Source organism: Pantherophis guttatus, chromosome 7 (genome assembly GCF_059756535.1).
Source record: "Pantherophis guttatus breed Tessera chromosome 7, ASM5975653v1, whole genome shotgun sequence".
NCBI lineage: Eukaryota > Metazoa > Chordata > Lepidosauria > Squamata > Colubridae > Pantherophis > Pantherophis guttatus.
The window spans coordinates 47,695,273-47,711,522 of NC_142069.1; the positions used below are offsets into that span (position 1 = coordinate 47,695,273).

The window sequence follows — 16,250 nt, forward strand, 5'->3', positions numbered from 1 at the left end:
TGTTCCTCCAAAGACAGCTGCCTATCCAGGAGGACTCCCAGATTGCGAGCCCTTTCAGTGGGGGCCAAAGACTCGCCCCCAATAGTCAGTGATGGAGTCAACTGACTATATCGGGATGCCGGGAGCCACAGCCACTCAGTCTTGGAAGGGTTGAGCCTGAGCCTGTTCCTCCCCATCCAGATCCGCACAGCCTCCAGGCACTGGGACATCACTTCAAGGGCATCGTTGGGGTGGCCTGGGGTGGAAATGTACAGCTGGGTGTCATCAGCGTACTGGTGGTATCTCACCCCAAAGCCACGGATGATCTCGCCCAGCGGCTTCACATAAATGTTGAACAGAAGGGGCGAGAGGACCGATCCCTGCGGCACTCCACAAATGAGAGGCCTCGAGGTCGACCTCTGCCCCCCTGCCAACACAAACTGCGACCGGTCGGAGAGAAAGGAGGAGAACCACCGCAACACGGTGCCTCCCACCCCCAACTCTTCCAGCCGGTGCAGCATGATACCATGGTCGATGGTATCAAAAGCCGCTGAGAGATCTAATAGGACCAGAACAGAGGAGTAACCCCTGTCCCGAGCCCTCCAGAGATCATCCGCCAACGCGACCAATGCCGTTTCCGTGCTGTGCCCAGACCTGAAACCCGACTGGAACGGATCTAGATAGGATGTTTCCTCCAGGAATTGTGGAAACTGTTGCGCGACCACACTCTCAACAACCTTCGCAATGAAGCGAAGGTTGGAGACAGGACGATAGTTAACCAATATTGCTGGGTCCAGGGACGGCTTCTTGAGGAGAGGCCTCACCACCGCCTCTTTCAGGGCAGCGGGGAAGTGACCCTCATATATATATTAGACCCACATATATAAATTAAATCTTCATTCCATCAAGTCAAAATTAAAAGCATGGTATGAAAGATATTTACAGATAATGATAGATGATTTGGCATGAATATATGAATAAAAACACTCAAATTTGTTAGATCTAGAATATTGGGAATAATATCTTAAGTAACCTAAAAGGCAATGAAGTAAATAAAAATGTGAGTAAGTGTGAAAAACAGTCACTTTTTTCAGTGCCATTGTAACATTGAATGGTCACTAAACAAGTGTTGTAATATGAAAAACATGTGCTTAATGATTTCTATTTATGTCTATTTATTTCTACTCCTATTTCCTGATCATTTCATTTCAATCAAATGAATATACATTTTCCCAGCAGCATAGTATATTCAAATTATTTCTGACAATTATTGAGTTTCTGAAGTTCACGAATATCATACTAAGAACTATAATCACTAAGTGTTCTATTGGAAACATTTTAAAATATTTATATACTTCATAAAATTAAGATTAATCATTGCATTTAGAAGTTAGATGTTTAATAAATATAGTTATATATTTTAATGTTATAATTTATACAATCAACAATAAAATATATTTTTTTAAAAATTTAGAATGAAAAAAATAAAACCACTTCAAAGACACCAGAAGATTCAAATCAAAATGAATTAGAAACAAAGCAGAAAGAAGAAAAACAAAACCAGAAGTTGCTGTGTTTACATAGACATTCTAAGTAAGCATATCAAAATATAAAATGCCTTGAATTCTCTTTTAACTACACATAGTTGTTTAAATATAGTCAACTTTGAAAATGAATAGAAGGAATGTTTTGTTATGTTTCCCTTCTTCCTTGTGTTTAAGAAATAGGGATTGCTTAATGTCCCCATATGAACCCATGGAGGATTTGGAGATTTCCTGATTCGTCTCTTAGTTTATCTCTCTTTAAGTTTATTCTGTTCAGTGAAATAAAAACCCAGTTTAATGTAGTGGTTCTGGTGCTGGCCAAAAATCTGGTTTTCTTGAGACCTTTATATCTCTCTTGAAAAATTAATTTTTGTCAAAGACACACTCTTCCCACACAAATGTTTGCTGAATTTCTATTTTATTCTCTGTATTACTTTGATATTTAGCATTCTTTTTTTTTATTGCAAAAGTTTTACAATTACATTTTCACCCCATTTCCCCCCCAACCCACCCCAAACTCCCCAACCTAACCCTCCCAACCCCCCCTAACCCTCCCCTCCCCCCCTGACTTCCACAGAATATAATCCCATCAAAATCCCCTTTTTTATAAAACCTGAACCCCTCCATCCCCCATATAATTTTTCATCTTCACAAAATTCAAATATTTCTATTTTTATATAATACTTTCAGTGAAAAGCTATTTGATACTTCCTAGGATATTTAGCATTCTTATTTCCCTACACAATTACAAAGTAATATTTAATTCTTCTTACTTTCAACTATGTTTTTCTAGGAAAATGAATACAGAATATAGATCAAAATTCTTGTCTCCTAGTCAGTACATCTATAAACAAGGAGCCTGGGTCCATGTCAGAAAAAATATACCTTATCAAGTGAGTATATGATTATTTCCAAGGAATTCATTTGAAAGTTTTGATATTGCTTCATCTTTTGAAAGTTGTCCTTTTAATACATGGTATTGTATATTTTATAAATAGTATTATACGGCAGAAAAATGTAGAATAAAACGTTATTACTGAACATGGTAGAACTTAAGTATTGTATTTAATCAGCTGCTATTTTGGATCTCTGCTCTTGTTTCTCAGAAATGGCTTTCTTTGTGCACCCACTCTTTCAATAATTCGTTTTCTACTATAATTATATCTCCCTCATTTGATTTGAAGTCTAATGTTACAAGGTAACTCTCTTCACTCAATTTTGATTGGTAAATGTGCTTTTGTAATTTTGTTGATTTTATTTTACTTTTCATGTATCTGCACAGAGAACAAGACTCAATCACTGAATAGGCAATTTTGTTTTCAAATATTTGTCCATTAAAAGTTACAGAGGGTTTCCTGAATTAGTTCGAACTGGATTTCTGTAATCAAGAAGACTAAAATAGAGATTAGTTTCATGTGTTACATCTCTTTAATCATTTTTTATGTGCCTAAACTTTGGCATTCTGCTTTGTTATTGGATAGAGGAAATAATTAGCTTTTAGAGCAATCTGAATAAAACTACTGTCTCTTGCAAGTTCTCTGAAATTTTTCTCATCAACTGATTTATTGATGGGGTTTGTATTTATGAAAAAAAGATAATTTTGATCTAAAAAGAAGACAAGATAATAAATATTTAAACAGAAAGATCCTATGTGATGCTGATATTTTCTAACCTGTCATCCTAGAGTTAATTATTTCAGCTGAACGATTTCCGAAGATCTCCCCTTATGTAAAAACTATATTACAAAAAGGGCATTATCGGATAAAAAATAAATTCACATTAATTGAATATTAAGAATTAATTAAGGAGAGAAAAATCTGCTATCTAGGATTGAACTCTAAACCTTCAGAGTGAGAGGTGAGTGTATTCACCAACAGGCCATCACACCGCTCTCTCTTTTTCCACTAAAAAAAAGTGAGCGGAAGAAATAAGCGGACAGTGAAATAACTGGACAGTAAAGACAGTAAAGAACAGAATGATAATTAACAGCCCTCAGAATTCAAGCTTTCTAGCAGGTTCTATAGCAGTGTGCATTTGTTGCTTGTTCCCAGTGTTCAAGACTTTCTAACCTTTTCAATAAATAAAAGATAATTTCTTCTCCCACCATAAATAATAATCTTATTTAATTATTGATAATTAATCTTCATTTTGACTTAATAACATTTAATGTAAAATCCATAAAATGATATAGGAAATTGGTAGGAGACACTAAATACTTTAATGCTATGCAACTAATCTTAATATTGCTGCTGTCCTGTTTTTGATGCTCTTGGGACATCTGTTGGTTTCTGTTTCTGTTACATACTGTACTCTCTGCAATTTTTTAAAAATGAGAAATGCTGTCATCACATTTTGAGGAGAACCATGTAAAGGAAACCACCATCGGCAGCTTCTGAAACAGCTGTCTGAATTTTGCAAAGATTGGGGCTTATTTAATCATTCAAAAAGAAGTGCTTTATTTGTACTCCTAGGTATTGTGAAACAATTTGATGAAACAGTTATGCTAGGTTATAAAATAATACAAGTGGTGTGGCCTGTTGTGAAACAACCACCACTGAAGCTAATTTAAACTCCCTCACAAATCACAAAGAACCACAGAACAAAATCCAGAAAACTTCAATTTCTCCTACGTTGGCTAAAGTCAGCATTCCCTAGTAAAAATTAGATTTAGGGAACAGTAACAAAGGAGCTACTGTTTATTTAATTTGGTAGACTGATGTAAAAATGGAGATTAGTTTTTGCTGTTCATTATCAGTTCAGAAAATGTACTATGCATCATTTTACAATTGTCAAGTATTTATTCAATCTAGTGGATTGGAGTAATACTGTTCATTTGATATGCTTTATTTTTAAGGAAGTTAAATTACACTTCTGTAGTGTGAACTCTAGGAGGCAGGAGAATAACAGTCATAGCAGAATGAAGAAATCATTTTAGTTTTTGAAGTAAATTTGTAATATTAATACAAAATTAGTAAATAAATATTGTTTATTTTTGTATTCCTCTCCTCAGGGTTCTCAAAACACCCTAAATACCATGTGGTATGTGGAGGTTGGTCATGTCTAAGTTTTTCATGTTTGGGGAAATTATAAAATTTATGAATCATAAAAAAACTATTGTTATATTAAGCATATGCATAGTTGGAGTCCTTTTGATGCTTGCTGAGTAATTTACTGATCCGTGATCTTTGGCATGACTGCTTAAAAGAAGCATTTTTAAAAATATATTTTCCTTCGATATTTGTGCTGCAATGTTTGTGCATTGTCTGTGACATGCTGTTTTGTGCTTTTGGTGGCTGTTAATTAGCCAACAAAGTTGACAAAAAAACCCTTCCATCAATAACAGTGTGAAATCTTCATATCTAGGTGAAAGAACTTCGAGAGAAAGCAGAAGCTTATAAGCAGAGGATACAAGGAACCCACTTTTCCAGAGATCATTTAAATCAAATCCTGTCAGATAGCAATAGACTGTGGGATTTGTCCTCTGAATCCACTGTGGAAGAAACCATGAGCAACAATATCAGAGCACTTGACTTAGCAGGGTAGGAAATTAGACATAGGAGAAGGTTGTGTTTTTAGAAGTGTGATATTTTGGGATAGAAAATTAAACAGGGCTGGGCCTGGTTAATATTTAGTTGGAAAACATCCAGGCAATCCCTTAGCTATAGGCTAGACTGGAATTTTTTAAAAAAAGTATCTTGAAAGAAAGTGATGTATATCAATCATTTACTGCATGAATATATCCATGAAATTATTAAGAATCAGGCTACATCCAAAAACATTTTAACCACAATATGAGCATATTATTGAATATTTTTGACTTTTGCACATTTTTTCACAAGTAAATTTGATTAAGAATATGTAAAATAGATAAGGTCCTTGAACACTGTATTTATGTGTGAATTTACATGTACAGTATGTGTACAGAGAATTCAAAGAGATTTTAGATACTAACAAAGATTGTCAAGCACAGTAACTGTTTCCCCCTTTTCCTTTATTTAGCAAATTGCTAGCATATATTGCAAAACTCCTTTGAAAATCTATTCTTGATTTTCAGTTCAAGCCTCTACTGTCACAGAGAGCTACCGATAGTTGTATAGTTCTTAGGTCGTCCTCATTTGGCTTGCTTTATTACTAAATTTGCAGATGAGTATAATTAAAACATAAATGTATTTAAGTTGATACAACTGTCATTAGTCATATCATTGAAGGAGTCCCAAATATTTCTTACAATATATAAATGGCTACTAAATCTTACATTTAATAAATTGTTATTCCTTATTTAGGATCCCTGAAAACAAACTATCTTCAGGTCCTAAAATATTGGCACAACCTGCGCAGCAAAATAGCACTGGGAATTTAGGTGTATCAGATGCTCTTACTATTCCTGTCAAGCGGCGTCTAGTTTGGGATGAATCACATGATGATGAGCAACAAGAAAATCTGTCGCCTATATTAGGAGAATGCAAAGAAGAAGAAAATAAGCAAGAAATTGGTGAAGTTAAAGAAGTGGAAAAAAATGACAAGGATGCCAGTATAAACAATCAGCAAAAGTAAATATCTGAAATATTATTTTTCCTGTTTGGAGTTATGGGGCTATGATTAAACATCTCTTACCCGTGTTTCCCCCAAAATAAGACCTGGTGTTATATTTTTGGGGCTCCAAAATAAGCACTAGGGCTTATTTTTGGGGAAGCACAATTTCAGGGTGATCAGCTTGGCTAGGTACCTCATCCCCTGGCACACACACAAGAGGTGGTAAGTGCGTGGGGACTGATGGTATCTGGCAGCAGCTGCAGACGGTCCCTTGGTCGGTGCACTCGGGCTGTGCAGCCCGCACAGCACAGGTGAGTTGTTCCCCTGCCCAAGCAGCAGATGGGGAGGGTGGGGGGTAGGCAGGCGATTTGGACGCACTGTGTGGGCTGTGGAAAAGTTGAGAATTGGTGGGCCGGAGCAGGTGGCAGCACTGGAGGCAGAGGCACCTTGGATCTGGCCCGTGGGGCCACTCTGGAAACAGTGAAGGACCAGCCTGTGGTGCCTCTGCCAGCGAAAACAGAGCTCAGGAGGGTTGTGTGCAGTCCTCCCGAGCTTTGTTTTCATTGGCAGAGGGTTGCAAGAGGCCGTCGCAGCCGAAAATGGTGCTCAGGAGCCTGTTTTCACTGGCAGAGCGCTCGGGCTGCCTCAGGCGCCGACACGAGTGACGAGCTGGCCATGCCCACCGTGACCACGCCCACCCTGGCCCCCCAAGCTCAAACACAACCTTGATGCATCCCTCAATGAAATTCAGTTTGACACCCCTGCCTTAAGCAAATGTTCAAATAGCACTCTCATTTGTATATTGTCACTTCTAATTTTGATTTGCAAAGTTTGATAAAGCAGTCTTTTTATGATTTGAATGCAGCTATGAATAATGACTTACTGAAATTAAAGATGATTCACTGACTTAATACAATGTTTTTTTAAAGTAACATCTGTTTAAACATATGAAGAAAAATTTCATAATTATTTCATAGATATTTATTAAGATAAATGTATCATTTGAAAATTATTGTCTGGGATAACATTTAATAAGCATTTTTAGGACAGTAAAGTAACAGTGTAAAAAATGATTGCAGTTGTATTCTTCAAATGTAATAAAGGATAAAGCACAGTTTAGAAAATGACAAGATCAGTGATTGAAAACTGATCTGTAATTATTTTGATTGAATGACAAAATTTACTCTAGATTTTATAACAAAATCCCAAATAATCTTCAAAAACAATTACAAATTCAAAAAAAGAAACAGAATTTAGAGATTGGGGATAATAACTTGGAAGCTCTGTTGTGATACTTTGTGACTCAAATAATTCAGAACTTAGAACTTTTAATGCTGACTCGGGATTTTAAATTATTGTTCATTGGATTATTATATTTTGTCACATTTCTTATTTATTTTGCCATGGAAAATATAAGTTCTTCAGAAGGCAGGGCAGATTCTTCAGAATCTTTAAGAGCACGTGGTAGGCTTCCAACTCCACAACTTAGAACGCTTGGTGGAATCCAAAGAACACATCATGATCTGACAACCCCAGCTGCAGGTAAAAAGACTGGTAGTTTTTATTTAACTTCCTAAAATATAAATTAACATGCACCCTAAGAATTCATTTTATATTAAATTAATTTTAAAAAGAGAATAAAATGTGATGATGAATAGATTAAAGCCAGTCTAGCCCAATATTCTGCTCCAATGTGAATGTAGAAAATAAGGAAGTTGATCATCAATGTTATCTCAGCAATGACTACCAAGGTGCTCCTGGAAAGTCTACAAGCAGAATATGAATTTAGTAGCTTCCCTTTTGCATTTCTATACATCTACTATATATGCAGGTGGTATAGTTTCTTAAATATATAATATAGCCACAATTAGCAACCCTATTGTTCATTTTTATTTTAGGAGGTGCTGTTTTAGTATCTCCTGAGAAAGGGAAGCATTCATCCTTACTGCAAATAGAAAAGGAATCTTCAGAAAAGCAGTATTTGGGAAATAGTCAAGTTTCAAGAGAACAAATAAAAGGAAAAACTAACACGGTAAGGTATAATTGTTGTAAGAAATATTTGTAATGTCCTTTTTTGCTTCCTATAAAATATATAATTACAAAAGAAATTATAATTTTGTCAAATAAGAAACTGTAAAGTAGAACAGATAGTTCTTGATTTAGGACCATAATTGGTCATAAGTCTCGATGATTGTAAATTGAAGCACCATATGACAGGACCTGATTTTACCATAGATTTTATGGCAGTCATTAAGTGAATCACTCAATCATAAGTGGCTTTTTTGCTACAAACTGACAAAAACGGTAGCACATTGCAGTTTTGTGATTGTAGGATGCTGCAACCAGTTCTAAATATGAGCTGGTGGCCAAGTGCCTAAAATGCAGTTGTGACCGCTGTGGGGATAGTGCAACATTTTTTAATGGCTGGAAGTGTTTTATGGACTATAAAGCACCCTTTCCAAGGCCATCATAACTCCAAACTGTCATTAAATGCCAGTTGTAAGTCAAGGACTACCTGTAACACTGGGGAAATTATATATAATGAAATCTGTAACAGTCTATTCCCTGTTTTAAATTTGATTTAATTGATTAGAATTTGTGATATGTAGAAGAATGATGTAGGGAATAATTTGTATATTTACTCCAACACCCTTTATCGTAAATCTTGTGTTTTTATCTTGGCAAACCATTCTTGCTTTCCTCAGACTTTTGTATCAATTTATATTTTGGCTTTTGTTCTTCATTATCTCACCTCTTTCATTTTGACAGTCTCACTCTTTGCAACTATGACCTTCTAAATTTTATCTTAGCTGTTAATCGATTTATTCTTCTTCCACATATTGGTTGTATAGTTTGATAGACATTTACTTTCTCTTTATGACCAAACTGCCTAAACAAACATTTTGTACTCGTTATAACCATATATCCATACTATCAATAAACATATGCAACTGTCACTTCAGTATAACAAAATGGGCAGCACCATAAAAATCACAGTTGATTTTATTTATTTATTTATTTATTTATTTATTTATTTATTTATTTATTTATTTATTTATTTATTGGTTCGATTTATATGCCGCTTTTCTCCGGAGACTCAGGGCGGCTTACAATGCGTTAAGCAATAGCCTTCATACTTTTGTATATACCTGCTTAGTAGGGCTTTTGGCCCACCCAAGCGGTGTTCTTTTTTATACAAAGTCAGTTTATTGCCCCCACAATCCAGGTCCTCATTTTACCTACCTCGGAAGGATGGAAGGATGAGTCAACCTTGAGCCTGGTGAGATTTGAATTCGCAGTAATTGCAGGCAGCTGGCAGCTAAGTGCTACTTAACAGCACTTTAGTCTGCTGCACCACCAAGATTTTGTTTCTTTTTATATTTATTCTTTGCAATAGCCACACTTTTTAACCACATTTCCAAATCTTTCCATTTATCAATATACCCATTCTTTTAATTTAGTAAATATTTTTTCCAATTTACATAAATTGATCTACTAGCTTGGTTTTATCATTTAGATATAACTTGCACTTATTGTCTCCTTTTTCTGTGTTAATTATCTTGATAAATTACTTTTCAAATGTAAACTTGTGTTATACAACATACTGAATAAATCACTCAGGTTTTCAACATGGCACCATCTCTATAAAAAAAGTACATGGATTTTCACATTCCCGAACAAAATTTCTTTAATGTTACTACAAGCATTTGTACATTTATACTTCATGTCTCTATCAATAAATCATCCAGGGTGACAGTGTACTTCTGTCAGCAAAATAACTGTCTGAAAACTGAATAGAAAGGAACGAAATTTGGTATAAATGGAGAAGGTATTTTTTAAATTTAAAAAATAAACTTGCAGCTGATGAAAAAAATACTGCAGGAAAAAAGTCTCCAATATATCACTATGGGAGAAAGCTGTTGACCCCTCCATCCTGCCTCCAATCAATGACTCAGAGTGGACCATATGCACATATACACACAAGGAGGAGAAATCTGACACACAGAGCAATATTGTATTTAATTACATAGAAGAAAACACACTTTCTATGTTCATTTCTGGTAAAGGAGCTGTAAAGAATTCAAAAAGCCATGCTTAGCATGCTTTTTCTAACTTGTTATTAACTCCGTCCCATTGCTGGAAGATCCTTTAGTCCTTTTCATAGCTTCCTAAACAGTTTTTTAAAATAGCTCTACATTTTAAATGCCTTTTTTAACCCTAATTGTTCCTTGATTTCTTTGATTACATTCTTTGCAAGTAATTTTTGTCTATGTGCGTATTATGTAATATCTTTCTCTTACAGTTATTTTTTAAAGGACCAATTTTTTTATATGCATTTTATTCTCATGCAAAATTCCTTTAACTTCATAATTCTACTAGGCATCCTTATTTGTATTTCCAATTAGCATCATTCTTTTCACTTTGTTCTAAGAGGTTTTCATGTCCTTTTTGCTTGAGTCACCTTTTTCATTCTGTTTGGAGATTACAGGTAGTCCTCAGTTATGACTATTTGTTCAGTGACCGTTCAAAGTTACAATGGTGCTGAATGAAATGTAATTACAACTGGTCCTTAGGCTCTGGCTGTTGCAGTGCCCCCCTGGTTACATGATCAAAATTTGGGCACTTGCAACTGGCCTGCTTCTATGACCAGTTGCAGCATCCCCTGGTCACATTATGCTGCTCTGGTGCTTATTCTCCCACCTGCCTATCTCCTCTCCATCTGTACCTTTCCCCGTCCGCCCTCTTCTCTGACTTTTGTTGTCTTGCTGGTCTGGGTTTCAAGGGGCTTGGTGAGGGCACAGATCTGGGACATGTGCAGCTGGGTAGTGTAATTTCATCTGCCAAAGGGAGGGAGGAGGCAGTGGGATGGAACTTATATATATATAAATTCATTGCAAGATCCATAATTCTTTTTGGTAATTGGGTAGAATTGGAACTAGTAATTACATATTCATACTGAAAAATTATATTTAATATAATTATATATTTATTTACTATATAAATTATAGCACACAACTACATGCAGGATTTCTGAAATCTCTACATAAGAAAGCAGTTGCTGTAAGGCACCTTATAGTAAATAAATGAGATAACAAAGCTTTTTAACAAGTTGTATTAGAGATTGCAAAACTTTCCAGATTCACAATGCCTTGTAAATGCCTTTATTTCAAAGTTGGAAGTAATTTATTTCAAAGTTGGAAGTATTCTAATGCTATTTTTATGATTGAATGTTTCAAAATAACTGCACAAAATGTGGTTGGCTCAAAGCTTGAAAACCTTTTGCTAAATTTGGAATAGGTATTTCAAATTCAGTTCAGACCATTTTGAATTTGAAATGGAGTATTTTTAGCTTCAAACATTTCAAATTTGGGATGAGGTATTTCATATTTGAAACATTTAGAATTCAAAAACTTTTGCACATATCTTTGAGTTATTGATAAGGCATACAAAATGGAAGCATGGCTGATTGCTTTCATTTAATGACTTTAAACTATTTTCACTTGTTAAAATACCAGTTATTACTATGGCCTTTGGGTTTTTTTGTTAACAACATTAGGGAATCATAGCAAATAACAGAATTATTTACAATGAGAATATTTGTTTTGGCATTTTAGGATGAAGAAAAAACTGTGACTGATTCCTCAGTTGCAGGGCTAAAAACTTTGGACCCTTTGCCTCTACAAACAGATCAGTACTCCAATCAAGATACTTCTGGTAAAAGAAACTGTGCAACATTAATGCATTCAGAGCAGATACCTATAGTTTCAGAAACGAAGCTGTCTAAGGCTTCTGCTGTACCCTATTGGAGTCCATTTTGTCGCATTCAAGGAAGTCTCCGAGATCCAGAGTTTCAGCATAATGGTTGGTTTGCATCATACACCTTTATATTTCTTTAGATTGACCTATCTATTTAAGATAACTTTAGTATTTTGTTGCAAAAACAGTAACCAATCCTCAAATTGCAGTAAATTGAAATCTAGGTTTGTAACGAACAGGACTTGATAGTGTGATTATCCTTTGAAGAATAACGATCAAAAGACGAATATAAGAATATAGTTACTTAGACAGAAAGTTACTGTTGGATTTAGATTCAGGTAAATGCTTGCAGCTATGTAGATTTGTTTTCTCAGTCTAGTGCCTTCCCGTTGTGCTGAATTTTCATAAACCTTAGAGCAACTTGTTACAGTCAGGTTTAGGAATATGTGGCATATCTGGATATGATCCAAACTGGATCTGTTTTGGAGTGATTTCATAACTGTTTTTTTACTAAGCAGCTGGCAATGTTTTATTTAAAGGGACGTTGGTCTTACTGTGATACGTTCCTTCTCGTAGTGTAAAATGGGAGATGCCAGGCTGGGTTATTCTATACTCTAGCTCAGTGTTTCCCAAACTTGACCCTTTGAAGATGTATGGACTTCAACTCCCAGAATTCCTCAACCAGGCATACTGGTTGAGGAATTCTGGGAGTTGAAGTCCATACATCTTCAAAGGGTCAAGTTTGGGAAACACTGCTCTAGCTCTATGGACTGAGTTGAAACTTCTGAAGATCCGCCTCCCTGGTGTTGTTCCTTCAGTTTTGACAATGAAGACGAAGCGAATGGAAGGCCATCTGAAAGACAGAAAGAACACTTCCCTCCCAACAGGAGTCGGGACAGACAGACAAAGACAGGGTGGGGTTGGCACCTCCCATTTTACACTACGAGAAGGAACGTATCACAGTAAGACCAGCATCCCTTCTCCATAGTGTAGAAATGGGAGGTGCCAGGCTGGGATATACCAAAGATTGGCCAGCATTATGGGCAGGAACTGTCCTGGGCCAACGACCCTGTATCCTCGTGGACCCTCTGCAACACTCTTCTCCCAAACGCTGCCTCCGCCGAGGTGTATGAATCAAGTTTGTAGTGACGTATAAAGGGAGAGGAAGATGTCCATGTAGCCACCGTACAGATATCTTCCATGGAGGCCTGAGTAGCTCAGGCCGCCATCGTGGCTGCACTGCGGGTAGAGTGGGCCGTTATCTCCTGAGGCATCGGGAGAACTTGAAGCTCATAAGCACATGCTATACATGTCCGAAGCCAACGCCCCACCGTGGAAGGGGTCACTCTGTGGCCAAGAGTTGACGGCTGAAAGGAGACAAACAGGGACTCTGTTTTCTGGAAGGAAGAGGTATTGAGATATAAATACGGAGGGCCCTCCTAACATCCATCGTATGCCAGGTCTGCTCCAAAGCATGCCAAGGCCTTGGGCAGAAGTCTGGCAGGACCAACTCCCGTGCTCGGTGAAACAAGGAGTTGACCTTTGGAAGAAAGGTAGGGTCCAGCCGCAGGACCACCGTGTTGGAGTGAAATATACATAAGTCTTTCCTCACCGATAATGCCACCAGCTCCGAAATCTGTCGGGCAGACGTGACGGCCATAAGGAAAGCAACTTTACACGACAGGAGACGAAGACTAGCCTCCCTCAATGGTTCAAAAGGTGCCTTGGTCAATGCCTGTAAAACCTTAGTTAGGTCCCAAGTGGGATAACGATTATTATTATTATTATTAATTATTAATTTAATTTGTATACCGCCCTTCTCCCAGAAGGGACTCAGGGCGGTGAACAGCCAAAATTAAAAAACATACAAATGCAAAAGTTAAGACAATTAAAAAGAATTAAATCACTGGCTACCCAATTTAAAACCCCAAATCCATAAAATTTAAAATCCCAATTAAAAACCATTTAGGCTTGGCCAGCTTGATGAAATAAAAATGTCTTCAGGGCTTTACGGAAGGTCCGGAGGTCCGGGATCAATCGTATTCCAGGAGGCAGCTCATTCCACAGGGCGGGTGCCCCCACAGAGAAGGCTCGCCCCCTGGGGGCCGCCAGCTGACATTGCCTGACTGACGGCACCCCGAGGAGGCCCTCTCTGTGAGAGCGTATTGGCGGGTGGGAGGTTATCGGTAGCAGCAGGTGGTCTCGCAAATATCCTGGCCCTAAGCCATGGAGCGCTTTAAAGATGAGAACCAACCCCTTAAAGCGCACCCGGAAGACCACCGGGAGCCAATGCAGCTCGCGCAGGAGAGGTGTTACGTGGGAGCGCCATGTCGTTCCCATAATCACCCGCGCGGCTGCATTCTGCACCAGCTGGAGCCTCCGGGTGCTCCTCAGGGGGAGCCCCATGTAGAGAGTGTTGCAGTAGTCCAGGCGTGACGTAACCAAGGCATGAGTGACTGTGCACAAGTAGTCCCGATCCAGAAAGGGCCGCAACTGGCGTATCAGGCGAACCTGATAAAAAGCCCTCCTGGCCACAGCCGTCATATGCTCTTCTAAAGACAGCCGTGTGTCCAGGAGGACGCCCAAGTTGCGAGCCCCCTCTGTGGGGGTCAGTGACTCGCCCCCAATAGCCAGCGATGGCACCTGCTGGCTATACTGGGACGCCGGCATCCACAGCCACTCGGTCTTGGAAGGGTTGAAGCCTGTTCATCCCCATCCAGATCCGCACGGCCTCCAGACACTGGGACATCACTTCGAGGGCATCATTGGGGTGGTCTGGGGTGGAAATGTACAGCTGAGTGTCATCAGCGTACAGATGGCATCGCACCCCAAAACCACGGATGATCTCACCCAGCGGCTTCACATAAATGTTGAACAGGAGCGGTGAGAGGACTGACCCTTGCGGCACCCCGCAAGCAAAGCGCCTCGAGGTTGACCTCTGTCCCCCTGCCAACACAGACTGCGACCAGTCAGAGAGATAGGAGGAGAACCACCGCAGCACGGTGCCTCCCACCCCCAGTCCCTCCAGCCGGCGCAGCATGATACCATGGTCGATGGTATCAAAAGCCGCTGAGAGGTCTAACAGGACCAGAACAGAGGAACAACCCCTGTCCCGAGCCCTCCAGAGATCGTCCACCAATGCGACCAATGCCGTCTCCGTGCTTTACCCAGGCCTGAAGCCGGACTGGCACGGATCTAGATTGACGGTTTCATCCAGGAACCATGGGAGCTGTCGCGCAACCACACTCTCCACAACCTTCGCAACAAAGCGAAGGTTGGAGACCGGACGGTAGTTTGCCAAAACGGCCGGGTCCAGAGAAGGCTTCTTGAGGAGGGGCCTCACCACCGCCTCTTTGAAGGCGGGAGGCAAGAAACCCTCTCTTAGAGAAGCATTTATAATCCTCTGGAGCCAGCCTCGTGTTACCTCCCAGGTGGCCAGTACCAGCCAGGAGGGGCACGGGTCCAATAAACATGTGGTTGCGTTTAACCTCCCCAGGATCCTGTCCACGTCCTCAGGAGTCACAGGGTCGAACTCATCCCAGGTAAGATTCTCAAGACCAGCCTCAGACACCCCGCCAGGATCTACCCAGTCAGAGTCCAAGCCTTCCCGAATCTGAGCGATTTTATCGTGCAGATACTGTGCAAAATCCTCAGCATGCCCTTGCAAGGGGTCTTCCCACGCTCCCTGATGTAGGAGGGAGCGAGTCACCCTAAGCAAGGCGGCTGGGCGGTTATCTGCCGATGCAATAAGAGCGGAAAAGTGGTTACGCTTTGCCGCTTTTATCGCCACTAGATAGGTCTTAATATGAGACCTAACTAGTGTTCGGTCGGATTCAGAGCGACTAGCCCTCCAACCATTCTCTAGGCGTCTTTTCTGGCGCTTCATCTCCCTCAGCTCCTCGGAAAAGCAAGGGGCCGGGCAGGTTCGGAGTCGGGTCAGAGGCCGCAAAGGCACGACTCGGTCCAGAGCACCGGCGGCCGTCCTATCCCAGGCAGCCATCAGATCTTCAGCCGAGTCGTGAGCCAGAGTTTCAGGAACTGGCCCAAGCACCTATCAGGATCCATCAGGCGCCTGGGGCGGAACCACCTGGTCGGTTCCACCTCCCTGCAGTGGGGTGCAGCGGTCAAAAGGTCCAGTCTCAGGAGAGAATGGTCCGACCATGACAGGGGTTCAATAACTATATCCCCTATATCCAGACCACTCAGCCACTGACCAGAGATAAAAACCAAGTCCAGAGTGTGTCCTCCCACGTGAGTGGGGCTATGAATTAATTGTGTCAGGTCCATGGCTGTCATGGAAGCCATAAACTCCCGAGCCATCCCAGACGCCTCACCGGTAGACGGCAGGTTGAAATCCCCCATGACCAAAAGTCTGGGGGTATCAACCGCCACCCCGGCAATAATGTTGAGAAGCTTGGGCAGGGCTGCTGTCATGTG

At 39.7% G+C, this 16,250-nt stretch overlaps 1 protein-coding gene across 13 annotated transcripts in view; it reads left to right on the forward strand.

Moving 5' to 3' along the window:
- The window catches only part of SAXO6 (stabilizer of axonemal microtubules 6), a 104,235-nt gene that overhangs the window by 75,078 nt on the left and 12,907 nt on the right, over positions 1-16,250 (forward strand). For 7 of the 13 annotated variants that reach the window (XM_034403355.3, XM_034403348.3, XM_034403353.3 and 4 more), the window contains 8 exons: positions 1,454-1,572; positions 2,317-2,416; positions 4,534-4,572; positions 4,887-5,062; positions 5,807-6,073; positions 7,474-7,598; positions 7,955-8,088; positions 11,672-11,918. In XM_034403355.3, the coding sequence (XP_034259246.2) occupies positions 1,454-1,572; positions 2,317-2,416; positions 4,534-4,572; positions 4,887-5,062; positions 5,807-6,073; positions 7,474-7,598; positions 7,955-8,088; positions 11,672-11,918 (1,207 nt within the window). The remainder of the gene's footprint in view (positions 1-1,453; positions 1,573-2,316; positions 2,417-4,533; positions 4,573-4,886; positions 5,063-5,806; positions 6,074-7,473; positions 7,599-7,954; positions 8,089-11,671; positions 11,919-16,250) is intronic. The other 6 variants (XM_087873152.1, XM_034403357.3, XM_087873148.1 and 3 more) reach the window with 1 other exon arrangement.